Genomic DNA, 23908 nt, shown 5'->3' on the forward strand with positions numbered 1-23908 from the left:
TCACAAATTTCTGGCTCCTTTTGGGGAATCTACATGGTGGGTTTTTTTTGTTTTTTAAAACCACATTTATCACAAACCGAAAACCATTGAGGGAGGATTAAATTGCTAATGGCAGAACTGGACTTTGTATGGAAAACTGGCATATTCAAATTTACAGCATAATTCCCCACAAACTAGATAGATTGGATGATTTAAATTCTAATTTTTAGTATACAGTAGCTTTCCACACACAATACTAGAAAGCTCTCCGGCTCATGCTGTTTGTGCCTTAATCCCCATTGTCACTGACAAATGGACTTTGCCAGCCTTGGAAGGCAGCAGTGTGTACAGCAGAAAAAAGGTCCTGCATCCACTCAGCATAATTCATCGTTAGGGTGTAGTCCTCAATTTCACAGGTGACATGTCAGAAATTGTAACTGTTCTCACTGTCCTCATTCTCTGACTTGTTTCCCCACTAATTATTTGTCAGCACACAACACAGCAGACCCTGAGTGGCACACAAACAGTCAAGAGTCTCTCACATAATAAACATTTATTTATAGATGTACAATTGTATAATTAATTCTAAATCAAGAAATACAGATTCTGTGAGTATCCTTTAGGATCTATGCTTTATTGCACATAGCGCTTACCATCCATGGATATCTATTTGAGAAATCAAAAGATTTGGTTGGATGGGCACTGGAGCAGGAGTGCCATTTTGAAAGATGTCAGCACCTTTTGCAAACATGAGTTGTCTCTCACATTTCCCATCCAACATCTCTTAATGCTGGGTAGCTCTTGTGCCTCTGTAAACAGCATTTATTCCAAAATATTTTATTTCCACCATACCCCTCTCCAAAGACCTGGGGGATCTCTTTTAAAACTCAAAATCAGATCAGATACATCACAGTAGTGGATAGTAAGGCTTGCAATGAACAGGAGGGCTCAGAACCATTTTGCTACATAAATATCCAGTTAAAAAATAGAGCTGGTCAATTTCAAACAACAAACAGAAATAAAACCATCTGGCCTTTCACGTTTCTCCCAGCCCCTTACCATCTTACTTGGCAGCCACTGCTATTTTGATAAATTTCACCATAAGGGAACTCTGAAAACTGTTCGTATAGGAAATGTCTTCAGGCAAAAATTAACATCAGAGTAGAGAAGAATCCAGTTTATGCCATTAATGGTAATTTAGCTCATTCAACTTTTGCCTCTCACTTCATATGTCAAAGAGATACACTGGGTTTAGAATAACCTTGAGCGCTATCCTGTTGCTCTAATCCAGGTCCTGCTTGCTCAAGCAGGTAAACCCAAGGCTTTTAGCAGCAGCATTTCTTCTTCTAAAATGCATGATGGGCAAAACCACTGCTATAAAATGGGTAAAACGTAGTGTGATCTAGTATCAGATGCGTCAAAGCCCAATTAAGCAACTGAAGATTAACCATACCCCTCTTTCTAATCTCCCCATCAAAACTTCTTTCACCAGAATCAGACTTTTTTTGGAACAGATTGAAACATCAGCAGTGTTATGGCAAGGTAACAGCCATATTACAGTTAGCAGTCTGCTGGATGAGGAACTCTGAGTTTAGGAAAGAGAAGAACAAAAGGATATAGCTCGTGGCAGGCCCTGTTTACAGAACTAATGCTGCAAACTGATTACAAGGCAGAAATAAAGCAGACTCTGGAAAAAAAAAGTTACACACACACACAAACCAATTGAACACTGATGAGCTAAGACCATTTATGACAATCCTCTCCTTGCTGTACAAGAATCCAGCACTGTTGACTGCCACCAATTAAATCAATATAGCAAAAACAAATCAGGAGTCTGGTCAATTTTAAGAAAATCTTCTTTCTACAGATTTAGAGATTCTTTTATAAAAAAAAACTCAGTCACAAAATTGTATTTTCCTCAACAAAATAAAAAAAATAAAATAAATGCAAAGTATCATCAAATGACAACCTGAAATTGGATAGGTCTGCAGGGCTGGACAGCCCCCCGAAACAGGTTAGAGTTCACACTTTACAGTTTATTAAATTGGGCAGAAAACTAAATAATTTAATCCAATCCCTGCATAGTTTAAAAGTACAACATACATATAGCTATAAATTAATTCTAAATAGATAGATTCTTTTCTTATTAATTGGTTTTTAGTCCTAAAAAAAAATCTTCCAATTTCTCTCTCTGTTCGAAGTGACCAGTGCAATCATGGAAGGGTCTCCTGCTTCATGGCTTGCTGCAGTTTGTTTTTTATACTCTATACTTGTTCTCATGGTTGCTGTATCCTAGGAGAAACTAGACTGTCGCACTCTAGTGGTGTTGGAAAGAAGGGAGAAGCCAGGCAGCTTTATTTCCTAACTGCTGCCTGCTGCATCTAACGTTGGAGACAGAGAGAGAGAAGAGAGAGGGCAGTTGTGCGTTGCTAATTCTCCAATTCCATTTTAATTTAAGGTTTGATTCTTTAAATATAAAGTCTGTCACCTTGGCTCAGTGCACTTCGCCAAAAGTCTTCAGGCATTTCAAGAGTCTGGGAATAGAAGTGGTAACTGTGTCAGTCTCCAATCCATGATAACCATTTAAGACAAAACAGCTCTCTCACCCACCTCCCCAAATTATAGGTAACACGTCTAATTGAAAAAATGCTAAAGTAGTTCTTTGTTTTACAGCTACGCTCTTCATTAGACCATGGGTACACAGAGATATGCTGAGTTAGAGAGAGAGAGTGACAAAGTTAATTAAAATATTTCCATTTAATAAGAGGAACAGTTATCAAAACAAGGTACAGGACATACCAAAAAATAAATAAATAAAAAAAAATCATCCCAAATGCAAGACACACTCAAAAATGGCAGACACCCGAGTTCAGAACTGACATTAAGGATGAAATTTTCAAATGTGTGCCACCTGCCAAAAAAAACAAAACAAAAAACCCAACCCTAGCCCTCCTAACTTACTTGGGTACACAACTTAGGTGACCAGATGTCTGACATACAAGATAACTAAGGTGTAATGGGTGTGCGTGCATCTAAAAATATGGTGCAAAGTCTCAATTTGTTCCCCTCTAACAAGCCCCTGCTTTTAATTAAATTTGTGAGAGATGGGGAAAGCCTCTGTGTTTTACATTCATCCTGTTAGTTGCTGATAGGTGAAGCCTCCTGCCTTTGCAAAAAAATCAGACCTAATAATGACAGAGAGAAGAGACTCCAACCCTGGGCCAAATTTTAATGTATTTGCACACAGTCCTCCTTTGAGTAATTTAGTGCTACTTTCATTTATGCCATTTGAACTGCCACCACATCACTCTGATTCATCAGGTTTACCATGCTATTGTGCTGTGAAGACACCATGAGTCTCCAGCACTCACAGCTGGCCTCTCCCTGACTCCCAGTTCAATGAAGTGAGTTACCTCTACAACCTGCTGCATCCAGTGAGAGTTTGGTAGGGTTTCACTGAGTGTCTAGGGAAGATGACAGAGGGACAAGAAACAGCTATCTTACAGAAATCTCTTCCCTGGGATCATATTTCTTCAAGTGCCCTGGTACAATAAAATAGGCAACAGAGCAACAAAAACTGGCTATAGAAATGTGACTGCCAGTTGCCCAATCTGATAAATGTTTGATAAGGGGAACAACTTCTGACCAGACAAAGCAAAAAGTGACATTGTCTCAAATGGATGCTTGACAAGAACTCAGTTGACTTGCAAACATGCCTAGGCCTTTCACTTTGCTCCCAGAGAGCTGACACCAGCAATGCTAAGAAACAGATGTGAACTGGAAGAGCATTTGAGGTGCTGGCATGCAAATTAAACCAATCATCCCAGTGAAGGTGTATATGCTTGACAGAGGGTTATGCTTTCTCCTTGTTACACATGCACATTGAGAGGAGAGACACATGAAGATCTAGATCTCAGAGATTTAAATAAGTATGAAAATCATTGATGTGTCATGCTTCAGTGTCACAGGAAAATCACCAGCTCATACTTAGACCTCCGCTGAGTGGTCTAGTAGTGACTATCCATGCATGGAGGCTTGAACTTCCGACAGTCTGCTACAGCTTGGGGTGCCCATCCTCTGTGCTCTTTGATACAGATCTGAATCTCCAAAGTAACGTGCTCGATAAAGTAAGCCTTCCTCTGAAAAGGAAAAATTCCAACATTAAAAACAATCATTCACCAAGATGTGAAGTGTGATGTATCAACTCCTCAACATCCTATTGATTTCAACTGGAAAAGGATCTGGCCTCAAGTTCTTCAAGGCCAGATGAAGTACAGTGAGAGGGTAGGGAATACCTCATGTCCTTTGGAACAGAACAAAAGTGATCTTTATCAGCAGGCTTTCAATGGCTCATCCTAAGGGAAGTTTTAGATATGTGCTGGGAACTGGAAGTAGCCCTAGTGTGCATTAAATGAGTAACATAAGGGGTAGCATGGTAGTGTGGGAAAGAAGAAATATGGTGGATCAGAGTTTATCACTCTAGCTTGGTCTATTGCATCGCTCTGCAGCAACAACTTTGGCTGACTCAGAATAGCAATGTCAGGGTGTCACATTCAGCACTTCTTGGTCAGAAAGATAGTTTGCATGTTGTGGGGATCCAAGAAAACTTTGGAATCTCTTTTTTATCCCATACAAACAACAATGCCAATATATTTGCACACAAATCCCAAACTGGGCATTAGTTCAAAGCAGCTGTAATCATCTATCATACAGTCATTTGAGAAAGGGGCCAATAAGGGTGGAGTCAATCAGGGGCGGCTCTAGCCATTTCACCACCCCAAGCAGGGCGGCACGCGGCGGGGGGCGCTCTGCCGGTCGCCGGTCCCGCGGCTCCCGTGGACCTCCCGCAAAGCGCCCCCTGCGGCGTGCCGCCCCAAGCACGCGCTTGGCGTGCTGGAGCCTGGAGCCGCCCCTGGAGTCAATAAAATGTTATCTTTGATGATAAACCTTGAGAGTTAAACAGTCATAAAAAACCCAACAACTTGAAAATGAAGAGGATTCCATTTTTCACCTTGTAGACTCTCTGATATGGCTCGTTAGACAGAACGGGGCTGTAAAGATATACGCTTCGTAAGCACTAAATCACTTTGTTCTAAAATGACACAATAACCCTAGGGCAATAAGGAAACATCAGGAAACTCCTGAGAGTCTCCTGGCCCTACCTTCCTGATCCCTCAGGAAATCAGAGAATTCTGTTCATATCCCACTGACATGGCAAAGGAGCTCCACAGAATGGAGCTGCTACACTGATCATTTCTATAATATTATTGTTTAAAAAAATTATATGGGACAGAGGTGACCGATTGCAGACACAGGGCTGATGGGCTGCCTCAGGTTCTACACAGCAATGAAATTATGATTGAGCTATCAGAGATGTATCTCAATTCCTAATCAAGGACTTTTTTCTAAAACAAATCAGACTTTTAAGAAAGTGGCCTCAGAAAGTTTCCATTCCTCCCACCATGCCACTCACTCTGTTGCTTTTCCTTCCAGCAGTTATTTCTAAGGTTTGCAATGTAATCGTCTTCCACACTCCTCTCAACATTTTTCAGGTTTGTACCAGTGTACTCTTCTGCAAAGTTCTCAGCTACATAGTAAGCTACTTTCAAGTGCTCTGTCACTCTCCTGTGTATGTGACCCACAGACCTAATCCAGGGAGAAAAGCCAAAATAGTAAATGTTATTCAAACACAAAGTAGAAAATTTTGGACAAGCAACAGCTAATATGCATTATTAATCTATTAAAGGACATATCCTTCCTATACACTTGCAGTTTTGGTAAGGAGAGTTTTATCTCTGGTGGAACGGACATAGTGGAAATAAGACCTACCTAGCCAACCAATCAATTCTTCCCTGAGCTACATGGGTGTGCTTTAGAACACTGGGGTATCTTGGGTGTTGACTGCCAGAGGACTCCATACATGTTTTAGAATTAAGTGCTCATTACAATCTTCAACAGCTCCTCAGCAGCTAGTGTTTGAAATACTTTTTGCTACTTCCTTCCCAAACACAGGGCCTTTCTCCTTCAGGATGTGCCCCGAAGATGCTGTGTGTGTCTGGTTATGAATCTCTGAAGCTGATGGATCTCGAGCTGAAGACTAAGACAAACCAGTATTTTAGAACTATATTTGTTCACAGAATGAAGTCAGAATATAGGTCAAAGTAGAACAAAGACACAGCTGATAGCTAAGCTTGCTCAATAAGACTGTCTGCTTGATGAATCCAGACCCTCAGCTCCTCTCACTGCAGATTACTGCTAACCCCAAGAGTGGCACATTGCTCTACCTAGCAACATGCTGCAGTATCCACTATTGCTGCAGGAAAGGAGGTAGGTTCCCCTTTCCCCATATCCTCCTCCTCCCCAATTCCTTCCCTCTTTATTCAAGACAGCGCCAGGACAGAGAATACCTCCAAAAGGGTATTCTCTTCTGATTCACTGACCAGACACTTCAGACAGCACCGATGTACAGATACTTAGCATATCTAGGTGAACCTATTGAGGAATGTAAGGGTTTGTCTAAACATGGAGTTGTTCCTGATTAACTTCATGTGTGGGCACACTTATTTCAGAACAAGAGTGCCTTGTTCTTGTTTAGCTTAATGTAATTTCAAAAAAGGGGAACCTAAGCACACCCTTCTTGCCACTCAAAACAGAGCCCTAGGTTCTTCACAAGCTTGAGCCCCATGCCTGTGTGTTATGTCAAGAAAGGAGACTACATTTTGGGCACATGGGAAGATAATCGTAGTATTTATCATTTGATGACCTTCCTGAGTCTGCCTGGTACTGTAGAAATCAGAGGAATAACATGACCCGAGGAGCCTATAACCTAAAGTTAGACAAGCAATACAGTTCAGACACATGCCACCAGGCATTTCAGTCTCCTCACGTGGCTGTTCTAGGCCAGGAAGACAGCCGAGCACGAAGAACATTTCTTGAATCCCAGCTTCTTTTTCTTCAGTCCTAATATAACTCAGAACTGGGCTACTAAATAACTAAACTATCTACATTTATCACTTAACGAAATTATCATGACAGCAAGAATGGAAAAAAAATATGGATCCGAATGGACTGGAGTAGTTCATGTCCATCTGGCATAGCAGATGGAAGGAACTGAGGTGGTAGAGGGCACTGCACCTTCTTATATAACCTTATCCTCAGAACATTCAGAGACACCAACAGGAGAGGTAGGAGGGGGCGCGTGAGTGCTCTAATGGCTGCTTCTTGGAGAAGGTTCTATTGTTAGGCACCATGAGGTGCCACAATATCCGTAAGAGGGAATATACAGAGCCACTCAAAGAAGAAAAATGGGATTAAAGAGGTTTATTTTTGCTCATTGAACTAGCACTCTTGGCTGCGATAATGGGTGCTGGCAGATCTCCAAGTCATCCTTCTCAACAATTCCAGGTGTTACATAATGTTATGGGGCATGTGAAAGCAAGAGGAACATTAGGAAAGGCAAGGCAAGAAAACATACCAAAAAGTGAAAATAAAACACAAAGATCCCAACCACTAACATGCCAATTCTTGTTTCCAATTGCTCCCCATGCTCCCAGCCCACCCCCAAGCTAAATATATATGAGAGTTATGGGTACTAACGGCCTGTGGCTCAAACTGTAAGGTGGGCTGGAGACCATCATCTGGCTGAGAGCTGAAACAATTATCAGGATGAGAATAGGCATCAGCTGGACAAACAACCCAAGGCCACCCTGAGGGGGAACAGAAATATACAATGGAATGTCATCAATATGTTTACATGCATAAGACTATTTAGCATCTCACCCTCCCTTGCAAACCCAATCATACTGTTCCCTTGATCCCGCTGATGTGAGTGGGAAATGTATTTTGCATTAGTCAAAGATGCAACGGGACCGACTGTTCGATGGGGTTTAAAAATAAAAATAAGAGTAAAGAGAACATTGCCAAAGCAGCTTGTGGGGATTTTGCTGCCCAGTGATTTCCACCAACAGTAATGGCAGTCATGGGGTTAAATCCCTGAGTATTACTTTGAAAGCACACCTGAAAGTGCTAAAGCCATCCTACACATCCCAAATCACCATCACGTTTTTTGGGGGGTGAAAAAAAAAAAAAAGTCTTGAATGTGAGTTTGGAAGGACTCATATCATTGTTATATTTGAAGATTTCCAGGACAGTTGGTAATGCATATTTCATATCCATGTCAGTCTGTAGAGACTCGTACCACAGCATTAGATAGATTCTTTAGAAAGCGCTCCTCCTTTACAATGATATACAAGATGAGTTTGCGTCCCTTTCTGCCTCAACTTTAAATTCCCTCCCCTCGAGTGCAGTACATCTGTCCCCAAAGATCTAAGAAAAAACACCCAATAGCATTTAAAAAAATATACTGTATTAATGGTCTACACTGCCGTGAAAGAGATCTGGGTTAGCTCCATGGCCCCTCTGTCTCATTTCCTTAGCCAGACGGGGCTGGGAGCATTGTAGAAGCAGCACATTTGGCCTCTGTGACAAAAGGAGGCACAGAAATGCCTTCTGTCACTATAAAAGTGTCTTTCTTCACTAATTAAAGAGGAGAACAGATTAGAAGCCCTATAGAAGTCCTGCCCTGTCCAGTGCTCAGTGGGAAGGTAGTGGCATGGTAATTTGAGATTCAGGAGCAAGAAATCTCAGCGTTCAGACAGGGGTCAGGGACAGAAAAGAAAAACTGGTAGATGTTTAAATCTTTAAATTTTCTGTCTCTTGGTTTCATCAAGTCTGGAGGTCCCTTCTCTACCACTCTGGTTTTGCATTTTGTGAGAGTTCATGCGTTGAACAGGTCTGGTTCACAAAGTGTGCCTGAGAACATCTGGGTATAGGAAAGTCATTGAATAAGTCAGATGTTTTGACTAACCATCTCTCTCTAAGATCGTGATCACAACACCCTGGTTATTTTTCCGGCATTCTTAGATTATAACAGCTTCAAATGGGCTTGATGAGTTAACACTGTAGCATCATGCCACCAGCAGCACATCCTGAGTAGCAAAATAAGGAGGAATGGGTGTAGATGTTATGAGGACTCACATATAAGATGGGTAAACCCTCCACTATTCAGTTAATTTCTGCTCAGTGTTCCAAGAGAAATCTGACTTTTGGAATTAAGTGTTTAGGTAAAAAAAGAAATTTCAGTTCATGCTGCATTTGGCGGATGCTATAATTTTATTTCAATATGATGCTATGCCAAACAGAAAATGACATTTATTTTCCTATTGTGTAAATGGGACCCAGTCCGATAAGCTGCATCTGCATATGTATGAAAGTCATGGAAATTCAACTGTAAGTAAGTTAAACAGGCAACTCTGATAGAAAAAAATAAACTCACTTGACACTACAATAGAAAAGCACTCCACTTATCTAGGAAAATGGAAAACCAGGTGGCCAATTTAATACAATCGCTACAACAGCAACCTGTTTTTTGGGTTGCACACATTAAAGCCTTTTTACTTTCCCCTTGCTCTTGTCTCCACTTACATCACCCTGATGTTCTCGTCTGTCATGCCGCTGATGGTAGGTATATCGCATCCTGCCATTGCTGTATACGTGAACATTACCTGTGGGCAAAAGAAATCCATTAAAAAGAATCCAGAACACTTAGACATTCTGACAGCTAGCCTGGCAGGTGATGAGATCAAAAGAATTGTGAACCCGCCACATCATCCTACCTGATTAAGAATGCAACACATGGGCAGATTAGGCATAGACAAATCACAATGAAATTCAGAAATTTTCACCTAAGCCACCCTGTGATGTTGGTTGGAGTTTTAGCCAGGTGTCACCAAGTAATGACATTGCAGCATCACTCTAGAACAGGGGTCGGCAACCTGCAGCACGATTTTTAATGGCACGCTGCTACCTGCCGGGGTCCTGGCCCCACTCAGCCCCCCCCCCCCCCTCCACCGCTCTCTCTTGCGAGGGCAGAAGGCAGAAGCTTGGTCCTGCCAGCAGCCAAGCTTCCCCCTCCCCTCCTTCTTTCCCCACCGTGGTGCTTTCCTACCCCTCCTCCTCTCCTTCCTTGCACCGATTAGCTTAAGTTAAAGTGAAGACTCGGCACACCACTTCTGAAAGGCTGCCGACCCCTGCTCTAGAAAATAATAATGGAGGCATCTTTAAAAAATGTACCTGACAGGGTTGGCTAAACTGTGAGGGTGAACACCAACTCAGCAGGGATGATAAAAAGATTTTTTTTTAGGAAGAATTTGGATTCACTGCCTGGTAAGCATTTAGGAAATGAGTGGTGAGTCCTAAACTGAACAATGTTACTACCAGAAAAGACTTATTCCCAAGGTGGGAGAGTGCCAAGCAGACCTGCCTGAAAGGTAATTGGTGGATGGTCCACATTATTTGTGTAGCCAAACTGGAGAACTTCAGAGTGGGTGGAAACATTGTGCAAGTCTCTTCAGTACTGTGTGGCGTTGAATTTTAGATTATAAAACTAAGAAGTTATAAATAAAATAATTTTTTCCTAGTTTCCTGATCAGAAAAAAAATGGTTCCCTTTTATAATTAAGTGTAGAGTTCTTACATCTGTCGTCTTTACTTAGCTGTAGTTTTGAATAATAGAAATAGCCTTACTATTAACCTGTTTATGAATTCACAAGGTAATGGGGAAGAAGAAATTATAAACAAACCCCAGTAGTCATCTTTCTCAGTTATCTCAGTGGTTCCTTCACTCAAACACCTATTCCATTACAGCTAGTATAATGAATACTAGTAAAAGCTTTACAAATGCCTCTGCGAGTACTTAACATTATTGTGCTATTCCTCAGGTAATGCCTCTACTTAGGAGAGGGAATTACACAGTAACTTTATGTGCCTGTAAAAGGAAAACAGTAAATATTTTAATGGTGACCATTAAATGGTGTACAAAGGAAATTAGGGAGACAACTCCTTGCCCTGATCAATTTATACAGATTTAATTTCAGTCTGAACAAATTTAAATCATGTTCTAGAGAAGTCCCTAAAAGTTCACTATGGTCAGATTTGGCAAGCAGGGGGAGGCCTTGACATATATATAGACACAAATATTTTTGATTGATTTTTGTGACGGGAGAGATAGGAAAGTAGGGTGAAAGAACTGGAGACTGATACCTGCTAGTTTAAGTGTCTTAGTTGTGCAGCACAGCAGATGCTGAAGAAGCAATGTGGGTGAGAGATCTCTTCTTGATGGTTAGTGGCCTAGAAGTTAGTATGTTTATTCTGATGAGGGTTTTAATACTTCCTCAAAACAGGCTTGTAAAACTAGTGTAAAAAAGTAACTTAAAAATGTTCAAGACAAATTTAAAATGGTGAATATGACCAGCATGCAAAATCCATTTGAGGGTTCTAAGAATTCCAGCTCTGAAGACACTACCTGCTGGTTCAACAAGCTATTTGTCCAGTGGGTTGAGTTCTCAGAGCTCTAATTTTAAACATTTAGGAAACTGAGATGTTTACATCAGTAATGGACAGTCACTTGTAAGGAGAACTCTCATCTACTTCAGCTGTTGAGAGGAACACAGCTCTCAGTATCACCACAGGCTGCCAAATAAACCATTACTGCATTACTGTTCTGTCACAAGAGTGGCAGCAAAGATAGCCAAATGGAACCACCCCTTCCTACAGAGCAGATTAAAACTTGATAGGCTTACTAGAAGGAAATCCACCACCAAAGAACATGTTGAAGAGATCCTCAGGTGAGATGTCTGCTTCGAATCCACGGTGGAAGTCTGTGTGACTGTGTCCATGTCTTGAAGGGTTGACTTTCTCATCTCCAAACTGGTCATATTGCTTCCGCTTCTCGGGGTTGCTCAATACTGCATATGCATTACCAATGGCTGAAATATTGGCAAAAAGGAAGTGCGGTTAGCCTATTTCTCCTGGTAATATATTCCCCTCTTCTGAAGTTTTGCACCTGCAAACTGACAGGTCCCATTACATAGATTAAATTGTCAACTATCCAGCCTCTTTGAAAGGGTACTTAACATCCCTGATCATTAGAGGAATGCATCTCTAGGCTGGATACAAATAGAAGAAGAGGACAAGGCCATTTGATAAAATGATTGAGACCTTGATTAACTCAAACCAGGATCCATATACACAGTGCTACTTTGCTCAGATCCTGGGGTGACAGAGATATCCTTCCAGATGAATCAAAACCTCTAAATTCCTGGAAGGATACTGTCAAGATTACTGGCTCTACATTCTACTGAGTTGTTTTTTTACTTGAGAGACGAGGTGGGTGAGGTAGTATCTATCTTTTACTGGACCAACTGCTGCTGGTGAAAGACAAGCTTTTGAGTGACACAGAGCTCTTCTTCAGGTCTCCCCTATCTACCTACGAGTTTCTGTTCCTGGCTCTGCAGAGTACATTATTTTTTTTACTTGTAAGGATTAATTTTCAGATTAACTTCTTAAGCCATGCGAAAATATATACTGAAGCATGGCTTTACTTGGAAAATTTACTCTAAAATGACATTATGTGATTCCAAGTTTATTGTCCAAAAACATGGCTCAAATCACTGAAAGGCCCAAAGCACACATATAAAACATCTTAAAGAAATGCTGGGTAAAGGTCTTGTCCACGCAGGTTACAGTTCTCAGAAATTTCCACATGCCAGAGGGGAGGGGTACAATTAAGAGGAACAGCTTACACAGCATTGTGACAATGGAAAAGTACTGAAACTAAGCCCCAGCCTCCTTTCTTCACGACTCTCTTCTTCCACTCTTGCCTCACTGTAACCAACCTGGAAGAATGCTTACTTGCAGCTTTAATGCTGCTAAATTTGCATTTGCTTCTATATTTGCATTTTCTTTTCTTTACACACCTCCATTTGTCAACTCCCTTATCTACCTGAGAGTTTCTGTCCCTGACTCTGCAAGAGTCCATTTTCTCTCCTCATCCTCAACTATGTAGTGTGATATGATAACTTATGAGTGAGGAGGATATAGACAAGCTAATTGTACTGGAGTTGACGGAGGATTTTTCAATATAAGCTTTGCAAGGCTCTCTCCTCCAGATAGATTCATGTAACTAACTCCTCCTTTCCTGTTGATGCATACGTAGCCAGAGCAGCAAGAGGGCTTATCTACATGGGAAAGTCATGCCAGTATAAGCTAAGGTGCAAGGAACATTGGCAGGCAATTCAAATGGAAGAATCTGAGGTCTGGGTTTTGTTTTCTGTATGCACTTTTATTGACATTAAAACCCAAGCGATATTAGCAGTCATGTTCCCAATAAGTATTTTGCAATGGATTGCTGCTATCTCACTCCAAACCAGAAGTTTAGCTAAAGTGGTCAGGTTTAAATTTTTTCCCCCAAAGTCAGCCAAAGCTAGTGATAGGAACTCCAAGGGACAATGTGGGCTATTGCAACTACTGATTAAGACAAGTCTCAAGGCAAAACAGCACTTTATCAGATGTCACTGGGAAGATGAATGTTAAAGCATCAGCTAATACATCAATGAAAGAAAAAAATAACTAAAATCTCCAGAGCCCTGCATATTTTCCCCTTCACCCTCTGGAACCAAACAGCTGGGCTTTAATGGGCATTATGACAAGAGTGCTAATATCAGAGGCATAATGGAGTGGAGAATCAATGAGACATGGCTTTGATGACTGATAACCTGACAGTTGATAGCCCAGTAATGGAGGATAAAGTGCACCTTGCTTAACGCAGTTTTGACATGTAACTTGCATCTAAGCCATCAGTAAATATGATTATTTAAGATTACTGGTGAAGAAACCTGCCTTTTGCCACTTTTCAAGGATTGAAGAGTAAACGGTTGAAGAAAGGTTTATGACAGGCACTATGTGGATGTCTGCATACACATGCAGATTTGATCTGCACCCAGTGCATAAAAGCTCTCTCCCAGGTAGCTGGAGGCTCAGCCCACTATTTGCTAATGGCAATATACTTATCAGTCATAGATTTAAGAATTAATAGACCTGAACAACACCTGCCTCTGACTTTTGCTCCTCAATTTATGCCTATCCATTAAAAAAAAACAAACAAACAAACAAAAACTCCATACCCTAATATCAAATAACATAGTAGTATACATTTGAAAATAGACTTCCCAACCCCCATAGGAACCTCATGTATTTCACTCACAAGCTAGTTAGATGAAACTGGACATGATACTTTGAAAAAGTGACATGTAAAAGTAGCATTTTGAAGTTCCATGTTTATCTCACGGATGCCTCATTAATTTTACTCAAGTTACAAACAAAAATAGTTTTTTTTCCCTCACCATCGTCCCTAGAAACTCATCCTAAACTCAAAAAGAACAGGAGTACTTGTGGCACCTTAGACACTAACAAATTTATTTGAGCATAAGCTTTCGTGGGCTACAGCCCACTTCATCAGATGCGTAAAATGGAACATATAGTAAGAAGATATATATACATTTCTGTTCCATTCTACGCATTTGATGAAGTGGGCTGTAGCCCACGAAAGCTTATGTTCAAATAAATTTGTTAGTCTCTAAGATGCCACAAGTACTTCTGTTCTTTTTGCGGATACAGACTAACACAGCTGCTACTCTGAATCCTAAACTCAGAATCAAGCTTGGTGGCTTTCTTCTTACCCAACATCACCAGTATTAACCACTCTGCAGGTCAAATTATGCCTTCAGTGACACCTTGGCCGCAGCGTATCACCAATGTTGAAGTGAGCCGATTAACGGGCATCAACAATATAGTGGATGAAGCCAAACAACGAAGATGGAGGTGGCTGGGGCATGTGTTGAGAATGGGTGCTGATAGACACCCTCGTATTGCCCTACGATGGACACCACAAGGAAGGAGGAGGAGAGGTAGACCATTGGGGACGTGGCGAAGGACCATTGAAGAGGAAATGAAAGATATGGGAATAAAGTGGGATGAACTCTGCTGTCTCGCTCAAGAACAAAATGAATGGAGGAAAGTGGTTGGCGCCTTATGCTCCACAGGGAGTGAATAAGAAGAAGAAGAAGAAGACACCTATACAATCCCATTGGCTTCACTCTGATTTGAACAGGGGCCAACAAGAACATAATTTGGCTTGCCCAGTCTTTATTACTGGTGGTCATGAGTGAGAAGGACACCAAGGATAGAACTTGACTCTCAGGTCCCAATTCAAGGCAATGTTCTGGCACCTCTATGCCATTTTCATGCTGTTAAAAGGACAGAAAACAGCTGGAGGCCAACCCCAACCTCCCTGAAAATATTCCCCTGGCAGGTGGGAGTTCCCTGGGTGGCACAGGGGAAGAAGAGAGAGTCAGAGTGCAGATGGCTATTCTGGGCTGCTGAACAGTCCTTTAGTAACTGCTGCAGCCCAGGCACGAATTAGTAGCTTTGGGGTTACTCTAGTTTACACTAGAGGCCAAAATGGTCCCCAGCAGCCTCAGAATCCTAAACAACCTTGGCCACACCCAGCTGTGCCTCCGGAATAGGAAAACTCAGGCCCTAAAAGACTGAGTGCTAGTCTACACTATAAGCACTACATCAGTGCAGCTGCACCACTGTAGCGCGTCTGGTGAAGACGCTCGATGCAGACAGGAGAGAGCGCTCCCATTGGCATAATAAAATCATGGCCAGAACCAGCAGTAGCAAAGTTGGCAGGAGAAGCTCTCCTGCTGACATAGCGCTGTCCGCACCAGTGCTTAGGTCGGTGTAACATACACTACTCGGGGGATAGCTTATTCACACCCCTGAGCGACATAAGTTATGCCGACACAAGTGTTAGTGTGCACAAGCCCTAAGATAAGTTAGGAAGGTTGTCAGTTGGAAAAACTTTATTTTATTTGTAAACTAAGTCATTTTGACATGACATCAGTGAAACACAATGAAAACAGAACCCCAGGAAACTTTTACTAGAGATGTTTTTCAGCGTAGAACTACACTTAAATGTAAGGCTTAATATTAGAGGGAATATTTTCTAGTAAATAGACTTTTAAGCCAGCGAGCCCACCTTTTCAAGCATTTGTTTTGTCAGGCTTGTCTAACTTGATATCACCTATTTAATGTACACAAAAATAAACCTATTTTTCTTAGCACACTGCTTTTTTCTACAGACCTTAATATAATGAGCTAAACTCATTCCTCATGTAACGCTAATGATTTTCCCAAAGTGACACCAAGTATTTACCTGGGCCACAATTGATTGCTGAGTACTGATGCTCACTTTGCAAAGTCCCCTGAAAATTGACAATGCAAGCTTTCTAGTTCTTTCTGCTAAGACTGACATAACAGATAAAATTAAGATACAACATTAACACAAAGGAAAATGTAAAAGCAGCAAAGAGTCCTGTGGCACCTTATAGACTAACAGACGTATTGGAGCATGAGCTTTCGTGGGTGAATACCCACTTCGTCGGATGCATTCGACGAAGTGGGTATTCACTCACGAAAGCTCATGCTCCAATACGTCTGTTAGTCTATAAGGTGCCACAGGACTCTTTGCTGCTTTTACAGATCCAGACTAACACGGCTACCCCTCTGATACAAAGGAAAATGTTAAGAATCATGGAAATTAGAGGTGAAAGTTCAGTAATTTAGCCCTTATCCCTAAAAATCAGAACTACTCCCTATATTACATTTTCTAGTGCTACATTTAAGTCTAGTTTTAAATATTCCAAGTGACAGGGCTTCTCTTGGTAAACTATTCCACAACCTAATAGATCTCCTTACTAAGAAAATTTCTCTTTTCAGTGTCTACATAGGGTCTGAGAATCAGGATCTTACATTTAGTTATGTTTTAAGTTATTGGGGATTAAAAAAAAAAAATCTTGTCTGGCGTTAGTTACATAATTGGTTCAGGTACATGACTGAGTTTGTTATTTCCGGTTTATATATTGTAATTCCATTTATGATATTTTTGTTTAACTGCAATATTGATGTGTCTGCTGAGAAATCTGGAGTCTTATTAGAGGACTGCTTGGAAAGCTCATTGGGGGGAGAATTTAAACTATGTAACTGGTTTCTCTGATGCCAGCTCAGAAGAGGGCAGTTTTCTGCCAGACACTTTTCCCAATCTCTTCCCTCCCGTCCCTGCCAGGATAAATTCAGTTAAACGGTGTGCATTTTAGAGTTATACTAAGGCACTTTTTCTGATACTTGCAGTTATAAGAGACAAGGGTTACTGTCCAAACCGCTCACTCCTATTCCACACAACCTAATGAGTCTGAAACAGGTTGCTGGTCCTTAGGTGCACATGCACATCCCTGCCCACCATTCCAAGGCTTGTCCCTTTAAGACCGGGAAGGTTGAGGGGAGTTATTGTCTCCAGGAAGGATACATGATGGAGAAGGGTCCGCTGACCTAGCATCATGTAACTGCCTGCTGAACATGGTATAGGATTTCTACTAGCTCAGTCTGCTGAACATGAGGGTTGAGGAAAGACCCTGAGGGAAGTTCCTCCCAGGAGGCCTAAGAGATAGCCAGGAAGGGCTACTTACAGGGAAAGATGCGTCCTCTTGCTTTGCAGTTAGTTGGTGGAAAGTGGACCAGGCCTTTTTTCTCCCCCAGTGTTTGTATTATTTTGACCTTTGTTAATAAAATGAGCCCAGAAGAAAGGGACATGAACTCAGTTGTTTTGGGAGCTTTATTCTACTTCCCTGGCTGGCGAGTTTGTCCACTGGCTTACAGGGTCCCTTCTTTATTTTTGTTTAATACACACACAGAAATCAACAACACACCACACATCAGCCTTCATTTATCATTTTAATATCTTTTAGGTGAGGTTGTAGTTAGACTGTCACCCCAATACACGACCTTCAGCTTGTGAGGGAGTTGAGTTCAAGAAATAGGAAACATGTTTTTACCTTTGAATGCTTCTGTAGCACCTGGTGCGTGGTTCTTATCTGGGTGAAATTTCAGTGCTAGTTTTCGGTAAGCCTTTTTCAGGTCCTCGTCAGAGGCCTCTCTGTTCACTCCTAGAATTTCATAGTAATCTTTACACTGCTTTACCCTAGAAGTTAAGAGAAATGAGGTGACAGGGGCAGTTAGTTTGAGGTAAGGAGGCTTCTTACCTTTGTATGCATCAACTTTTCAGCATCCCTACATCCCAATTCCAGTTAATATTGTCCTCTGAACTTTGGTTTACTCAATTTTGATTCCTCGGTATGAACCAGTTTATTTCACATATCTGTTTGCCCTGTGCTTTTATTACCAGGGTATCTACAGTCCTTAAAGAACAAAATGAGTCAACCCAGTAAAATGACTGCGCCCTCAAGTGGCCCAACGTCACCTTGCATTGGTGTGGAGGCAATTTAAGAAAAGGTTTGACAGAGCGAATAAACATCGCACCATGCCTTGAAACTCAATAAATTCAGGTTCTAGGGGCTGATTAGTGGAAGCTGAGTCCATGGTTTGAGAGCTCTCCACGACAACAGAGACAGATAGCAAGAGTGATCCCTCAAACTCTGGGACAGGACCTGGGGGAAAACAGTTCTCTCGGATTCAATTAATTCACAGACCAAACTAACTTTTGAAATAGTCTGTTGAAGGTTTCCATAGGAAGGAAAAAAGCCTGTTCAGGGCATGCAGCCCTATGTGGCCTGCTTCATACTACCATTGTTCAAGGTACATTAGCAGTTCCACAAGGAGTTCTCTCTTTCCCCCCAGCATAGACTGCAAAAATTCAGAGCTAATATGATATAGGTCACAGAATGGACTCTTCTTAAAAAATGGATTAAGTAGGAAAAATATCCAGAAGCTAATCAGCTCAAGATGATGAGTGTTCTTGTGCAATTCAAACATACCATAGCTTTAAAAACAGTTTAGCAACTGATTATGCCTACAATTAAGTTTATCTGCTCTTCGTATTTACAGGGTGGGGGATAAATGCCAGCTGAAAACCTGTTTTCAAACAGTATACTGCACATGCCAGGTAAAATTGTTCCAGGCAATTTTAGCAGGGGCTTTACTAAGCGTATCACAACATGAAAGTGTGATAGAATGGGAAACCACCACAAAATACCACTATCAGGCTCTCATCGAGAGAGACTCAGGACTGAAATGCCAGCAGGCACTACAGGTCAGGCCTGATGTGCACTGGCAGAGTTTACTTAATATTAATTATCTGAATTAAGGTGCCTAGAAATTTGAGCCTCAATGTACTGGGCATACATATGGAAGTGGGCGGGGGGGAACCTTATACACAGGACAGCCAATTCCAGCCAGGGCTATTAAATCCCTCTAACACTTTTATGTTATAAGCCCATTAACAACTCTCCAATTACCCAACATTCTCAGATAATTCAAAGTCTGTCATTACCGTAACACACATAGTTTTTCCATGTATTCAAAAATCTGTTTCTGCAAGTTTTAAATGTCTTTGAAACACTCTGGAGAACAGACTGATATAATGCAATAAAACCAAACACCGTTGGGGTAGATCATTAATGTCACTGGACAACAAACTATTCTGTCCTATGAAAAATGAAGCAGTGACTGCCTACCTCTTAACTGCATCCACCTGATCTTGGGTGTAACCTTTGCTAGTCTCCCCACCTGCCTCCCCATTGGCTGATGGGAAGTCTCCACTCATTTTCCTAAAGTGGGCATTTGTGGACTCCCTGGATTTGGACTGGCCATTGGCTGATTGTTCATTCTTGGTGAGGGATTCGATCAGCACTAAAATTAAAAACAATTGAAAAAAGAAAAGTTTAGAGATCATCCAAATCACAGAAGCTATATTGCCCCTTTACCCACTGAGAAAGAGGGAGCCCTCTTCATCTCTGTCACAACCATAAGGATCCTCCATTCGTTCTTCCCCCTTCATCAGAGATGCCATCTCTTCAGCCCAGGAATGCCAGTGTTCCCACTGCTTCTCAACCAAAAGTAGGGGGGCACTGCTTCCTGATACTACTACGGCTTCAGCAGGGGCAAAGCACACATCCTCCACAGCAATCCCAGGCCCTACCAGCCTGGGAGACAAGAGTCTGGAAGTCACACCAGGGTCCCCAAATTACTAGACATTTGTTTTCTCATTTTCACTTTTTCCTGCCTTTCCTTTAGGAACAAATATTTCCCAGTTTGTATTCCATCTTCAGGGAATGAGTAACAACCTTTAGAGAATGGTACCCTGGGAACAACTTCACATCCGTCCATTTAACTCAACTAATCTCCTGACTTTCAGTCCCATAATGCTTGATAAGTTACAATACAACATTGCTACCTACAAGGTTTAGAAAAACAATCCCATGGGATAGTCACAAATTTGTTAAAAGGAGAAAAAATAAAGCTTCCTTCTAATTTTCCTCTGTTCCAGAGACACTGTAATGATTCAAATACAGGATGTGCTGAATAACTTCCTCTGAGCACAGACAGACACAGTACACAGCGATGGTGGTGAGGTTGTGGCTATAAAGTCTAACATCATCAGATCCATAGCAGAATGTGTTGGAAGAGCACTTTGGTTTTCAGTACTACATCTCATTTATTTGCAGGATGCAGGGAAGCTATGAGAGCCTTTTTTTCAATTTGTTATAGAGAGGTTTTTAAAATTCACATTTTAAGTCCTTGAGTAGGATGTGCAACTATTTTCTGTATATTGCTCTAAGGCTCTTCTGCTTTAAAACCTCTCCTTCCATCCTCAGGGCTCCATGCTATGGCTACCACCTTTCAGATTGGGGCATGGCAGACATAATAATTTAGACCACAGCCCAACAATGCAGCTCCGTAAATTGGTCAGAGCAGGAAGCTGAAGATCATTGTGTTCTGCAGGCATAAAACCACCACTCAAATTCACTTTTTCATCTAATTTTGCAATGTTCACCTTTTTGCAAAGTTTCTTTTTACTAAATTTCAGACAACTCTTCAAGTCTTTAGTTTCTGTATTTCATAAGGCTTGTCCCCACTGTATAAAAAATATACACACTTAATAAAACTAGAAATGGAAAATAGTATTTACAGATGTATCAGTAACTTGAAGAGGTTGCAATCCTTTATCCAGAATCTATACCAGAGAAGGGCATTCCATCTACCACAGTGCCCACGAGTCTACTTGAATTCACTTTTAAGACCTTCTACCACAGGGATATTGCATTTTTTACGTAACAGCAAACAACATATGCAAGTCAGCAGCTGAACCAAGATATCGTATCTGCTACACAAAGTTTATGTTTGGGGAAGAAGAAACAGATCAATAATCCTACAACCAATAAAGAGAATCATTACAGAATGAAGGATAAAAAAGCAAAGAACACTGAAGGCTAAGTACCTTGCTGAATTGCCTGTTGAGCTTCTGAACCTCAAAATATTTCTTCTTTCAGAAAACTTTGTTAAATAGATCTGACTGTTATAAAACTCCCCATAGATTATAGTTTATAGGCTGTCTCTTTTGACCTTACAGGTGACACCAGATAGGCTGCCTCATTCTTTTTCACATTTCCCATACCAGTTAAATGCAGAAAATCTCAATTACATTAGACAGTCCCTCTCTCTACAAAAGCAGGAGTGTTTCTTATATTACATTTTCAGGTATGTTGTTCAGTTTAGTTTTTAAAGTCTCAAACAAGAAGGCTATCAATATTTATTTTGGGAAAACGATTCCAGTCTAATATACCTCATTGAGTATCTGGAGAAATTTCTTCACGGTCTAAACTCTCTCTCAACTTCATCTCACTATTCTTATACAGAGAATTCTACCTGATATTAAATGTATCTTCCTCCTTAGTATTTACACTACTCAAATATTTGTAGATCTATGGTCCTCTGCTACTCCTTCGCTAAACTATACATACTGTATTTAGCTCTTTAAATCTTGTCTCCAAAGGCAATCCCTCCATTCTCCCTTATTTTTTGTTGTTGTTCTCTGAATTCCCTTTAATTTGTCAATATAGTTCCAGTAATGTGGGTTCCAAAGCTGAATGTTAAATTCCAGGCTCAGCTGCAGTAGAGTCACATGCTGGGACTACTACTTTTCTGCTCCATAACATGGTTCCTTTGCGTATGCATTCCAAAAATCACAATGACCTTTTATGCAGCCATAGCACATTGCAAAGTCGTGTCAAACTTGCTGTCCATTATTACCCCTGTATTCAGTCAGCATTACTTCTCAGCTCTCTCCCTCCCCAGTAGCATGTGTGTTTAGATTACTTTTCCTCACATGCATTAGTTTGCATTTTTCCAAATTAAGTAGTTTTAGGAAAGTCAGTTACCAGTTGTAAAACTACCATAAGCCACTGAAACTTTGTCTATGCCAGAGCTTCCATCACTGGTGGTGATTTTTTGTAAAATTCCCTATTGTAGACATTAATTTAAATAGTGATAGCACATAGAGAACCAAGTCAGAATCTGAGCTATATAAGAGCTATATATTGTTATTATTGTGCTAGGCAGTGTACACACATGGTCTACACAAATGACTTTTTGATCTTTGCTAGCACTGATTTCACTAACAGAGTTGTAAGGGAGATTTTTAGGAATCAGATTAACCATACAAAGTCTAAATTAACATCATGTAATTACAGAGACGTCAAGATTTCTCCCCAGCAGCATATTACTAGGCATGTCACAGAATGTAAAGAAATAGAGCCTACACTCAGATATGGTCTGTGGGAAGGTGAGAGACATCATAATAGAATGGTTGGGGATTTTTAAGTGGTACATTAAAAAAAAATAATGTACCCCTCTTTCATTGCATCCTAGGACTCTAATCTGTCCATTTCCAATGACCCATCCATTATTCCACATTAAATAAACCTTCTGTCTATTCTGTCCTACCCAGTATGACTGCTCCAGGTGCAGGTAAGGATGCCCACACATGATGAGCAAACTGGTATTTATTCACCCTTCAGCATCTGTTTTCCTGATCAGCACCATAGCAAAACTCTTCAAGAAAGCCAAGGCATCTCTGAGGGTGATCCATTCTTGCTGGAAACAGAGCTTCTAGGATGAGTTTTTCCACAAAAAGATTACACTTTTTCCTGGGTAATTAGATAAGAAAGGTTAAACACCAACCTTAAGGCAAAAATCACATCAGAAACAGAACAAGCCTATTCATCATGTCTGCAGTTGCGGGAGGAAGCCACACAGGACCAGAGAGAGGCATACAAACAGCCTAGCGCTCCCCACTGGGAAACAGTTCCCAAAACAAATGGTCTCCCCAAGATTTCCCCCCTCCTCACCCCCCCCCCCAAAGTTGAGAAATCAAAGCCAATTTTGGTTCTGTCTAAAAAATTTAGAGCAGGAATTCACACAAGTGACAATAAACATATACCAATAAAATAATTGCTTTTTTAAAAAAAATATTCACTTCATTTTGCTAAATGTCAAAGGCATGTGTTTACTATTTATTTCTAACGCTTACACAGACACATCTGGGATGCTGCATAGTTCAAAATAGCTAAACAAACCCAGTTCAATGGACAGCCACTTGCAAAATAAAGCAGGCAAGAAGAAAGAGCTGTTTAAAAACAAAACAAACAAAACCCAACAACGTAGAAACGAGATGAATAGACTTTGCAGAGAATCCTAAAGATAGCTGCAGAGGGACTCTGGTGGACACGCTCAATGAGGGAATTCTGTAGCTTGGGTCTGTAAACCAAGAAAGTTCTACTTCCATTCCAGTGAATGGGATCTCAGGATAACTGTAAAGGCAATTATGTCTATTGCAACTTCCCCAGAGAGACATTAGGAGATAGACCATCACTTGTATGTAGCACCCTCAGGCCTAGATCACAGAGGACTTTACAGAATCTCGGCAGTGCAGACTGGGGAGGGCAAGTAGGGTGAGACTGTTACTCCCACCTAGCCAGGCTTCTTCACCTTAGTCCTGCAGTAATATCATAACACAGAATGCATCATCAGTCATCTTCATGACCACAATATCACAAACACAGAGAGATGACCTCACAGCCAAAAGAGATGCCAGGAGAAAAAAAGCAATGGGAGTTTGGAAAGTTAGTAGCACAATACAGAGCTTTTGAGTAATGTCTTTTATCCCAACTTCTCCC

General features: G+C 41.0%; 1 protein-coding gene across 10 annotated transcripts in view; it reads right to left on the reverse strand.

Annotated features, from left to right (window-relative positions):
* Positions 1–515: 515 nt before the first annotated feature.
* The window catches only part of DNAJB12 (DnaJ heat shock protein family (Hsp40) member B12), a 28870-nt gene continuing 5477 nt past the window's right edge, over positions 516–23908 (reverse strand). For 5 of the 10 annotated variants that reach the window (XM_045025889.1, XM_045025886.1, XM_045025885.1 and 2 more), the window contains 8 exons: positions 19409–19583; positions 17771–17916; positions 11618–11803; positions 9463–9542; positions 7576–7685; positions 5453–5625; positions 3967–4118; positions 516–2513 (listed from right to left, as the gene is read on the reverse strand). In XM_045025889.1, coding sequence (XP_044881824.1) covers positions 3997–4118; positions 5453–5625; positions 7576–7685; positions 9463–9542; positions 11618–11803; positions 17771–17916; positions 19409–19497 — 906 coding nt within the window. In that variant the 5' untranslated portion in view covers positions 19498–19583 and the 3' untranslated portion in view covers positions 516–2513; positions 3967–3996. Of the gene's footprint in view, positions 2514–3956; positions 4119–5452; positions 5626–7575; positions 7686–9462; positions 9543–11617; positions 11804–17770; positions 17917–19408; positions 19584–22676; positions 22808–23908 lie in introns of those variants that run through there. The other 5 variants (XM_045025887.1, XM_045025884.1, XR_006581327.1 and 2 more) reach the window with 5 other exon arrangements.

The sequence above is a fragment of the Mauremys mutica genome, chromosome 7 (assembly GCF_020497125.1).
Source record: "Mauremys mutica isolate MM-2020 ecotype Southern chromosome 7, ASM2049712v1, whole genome shotgun sequence".
Classification (NCBI taxonomy): Eukaryota; Metazoa; Chordata; order Testudines; family Geoemydidae; genus Mauremys; species Mauremys mutica.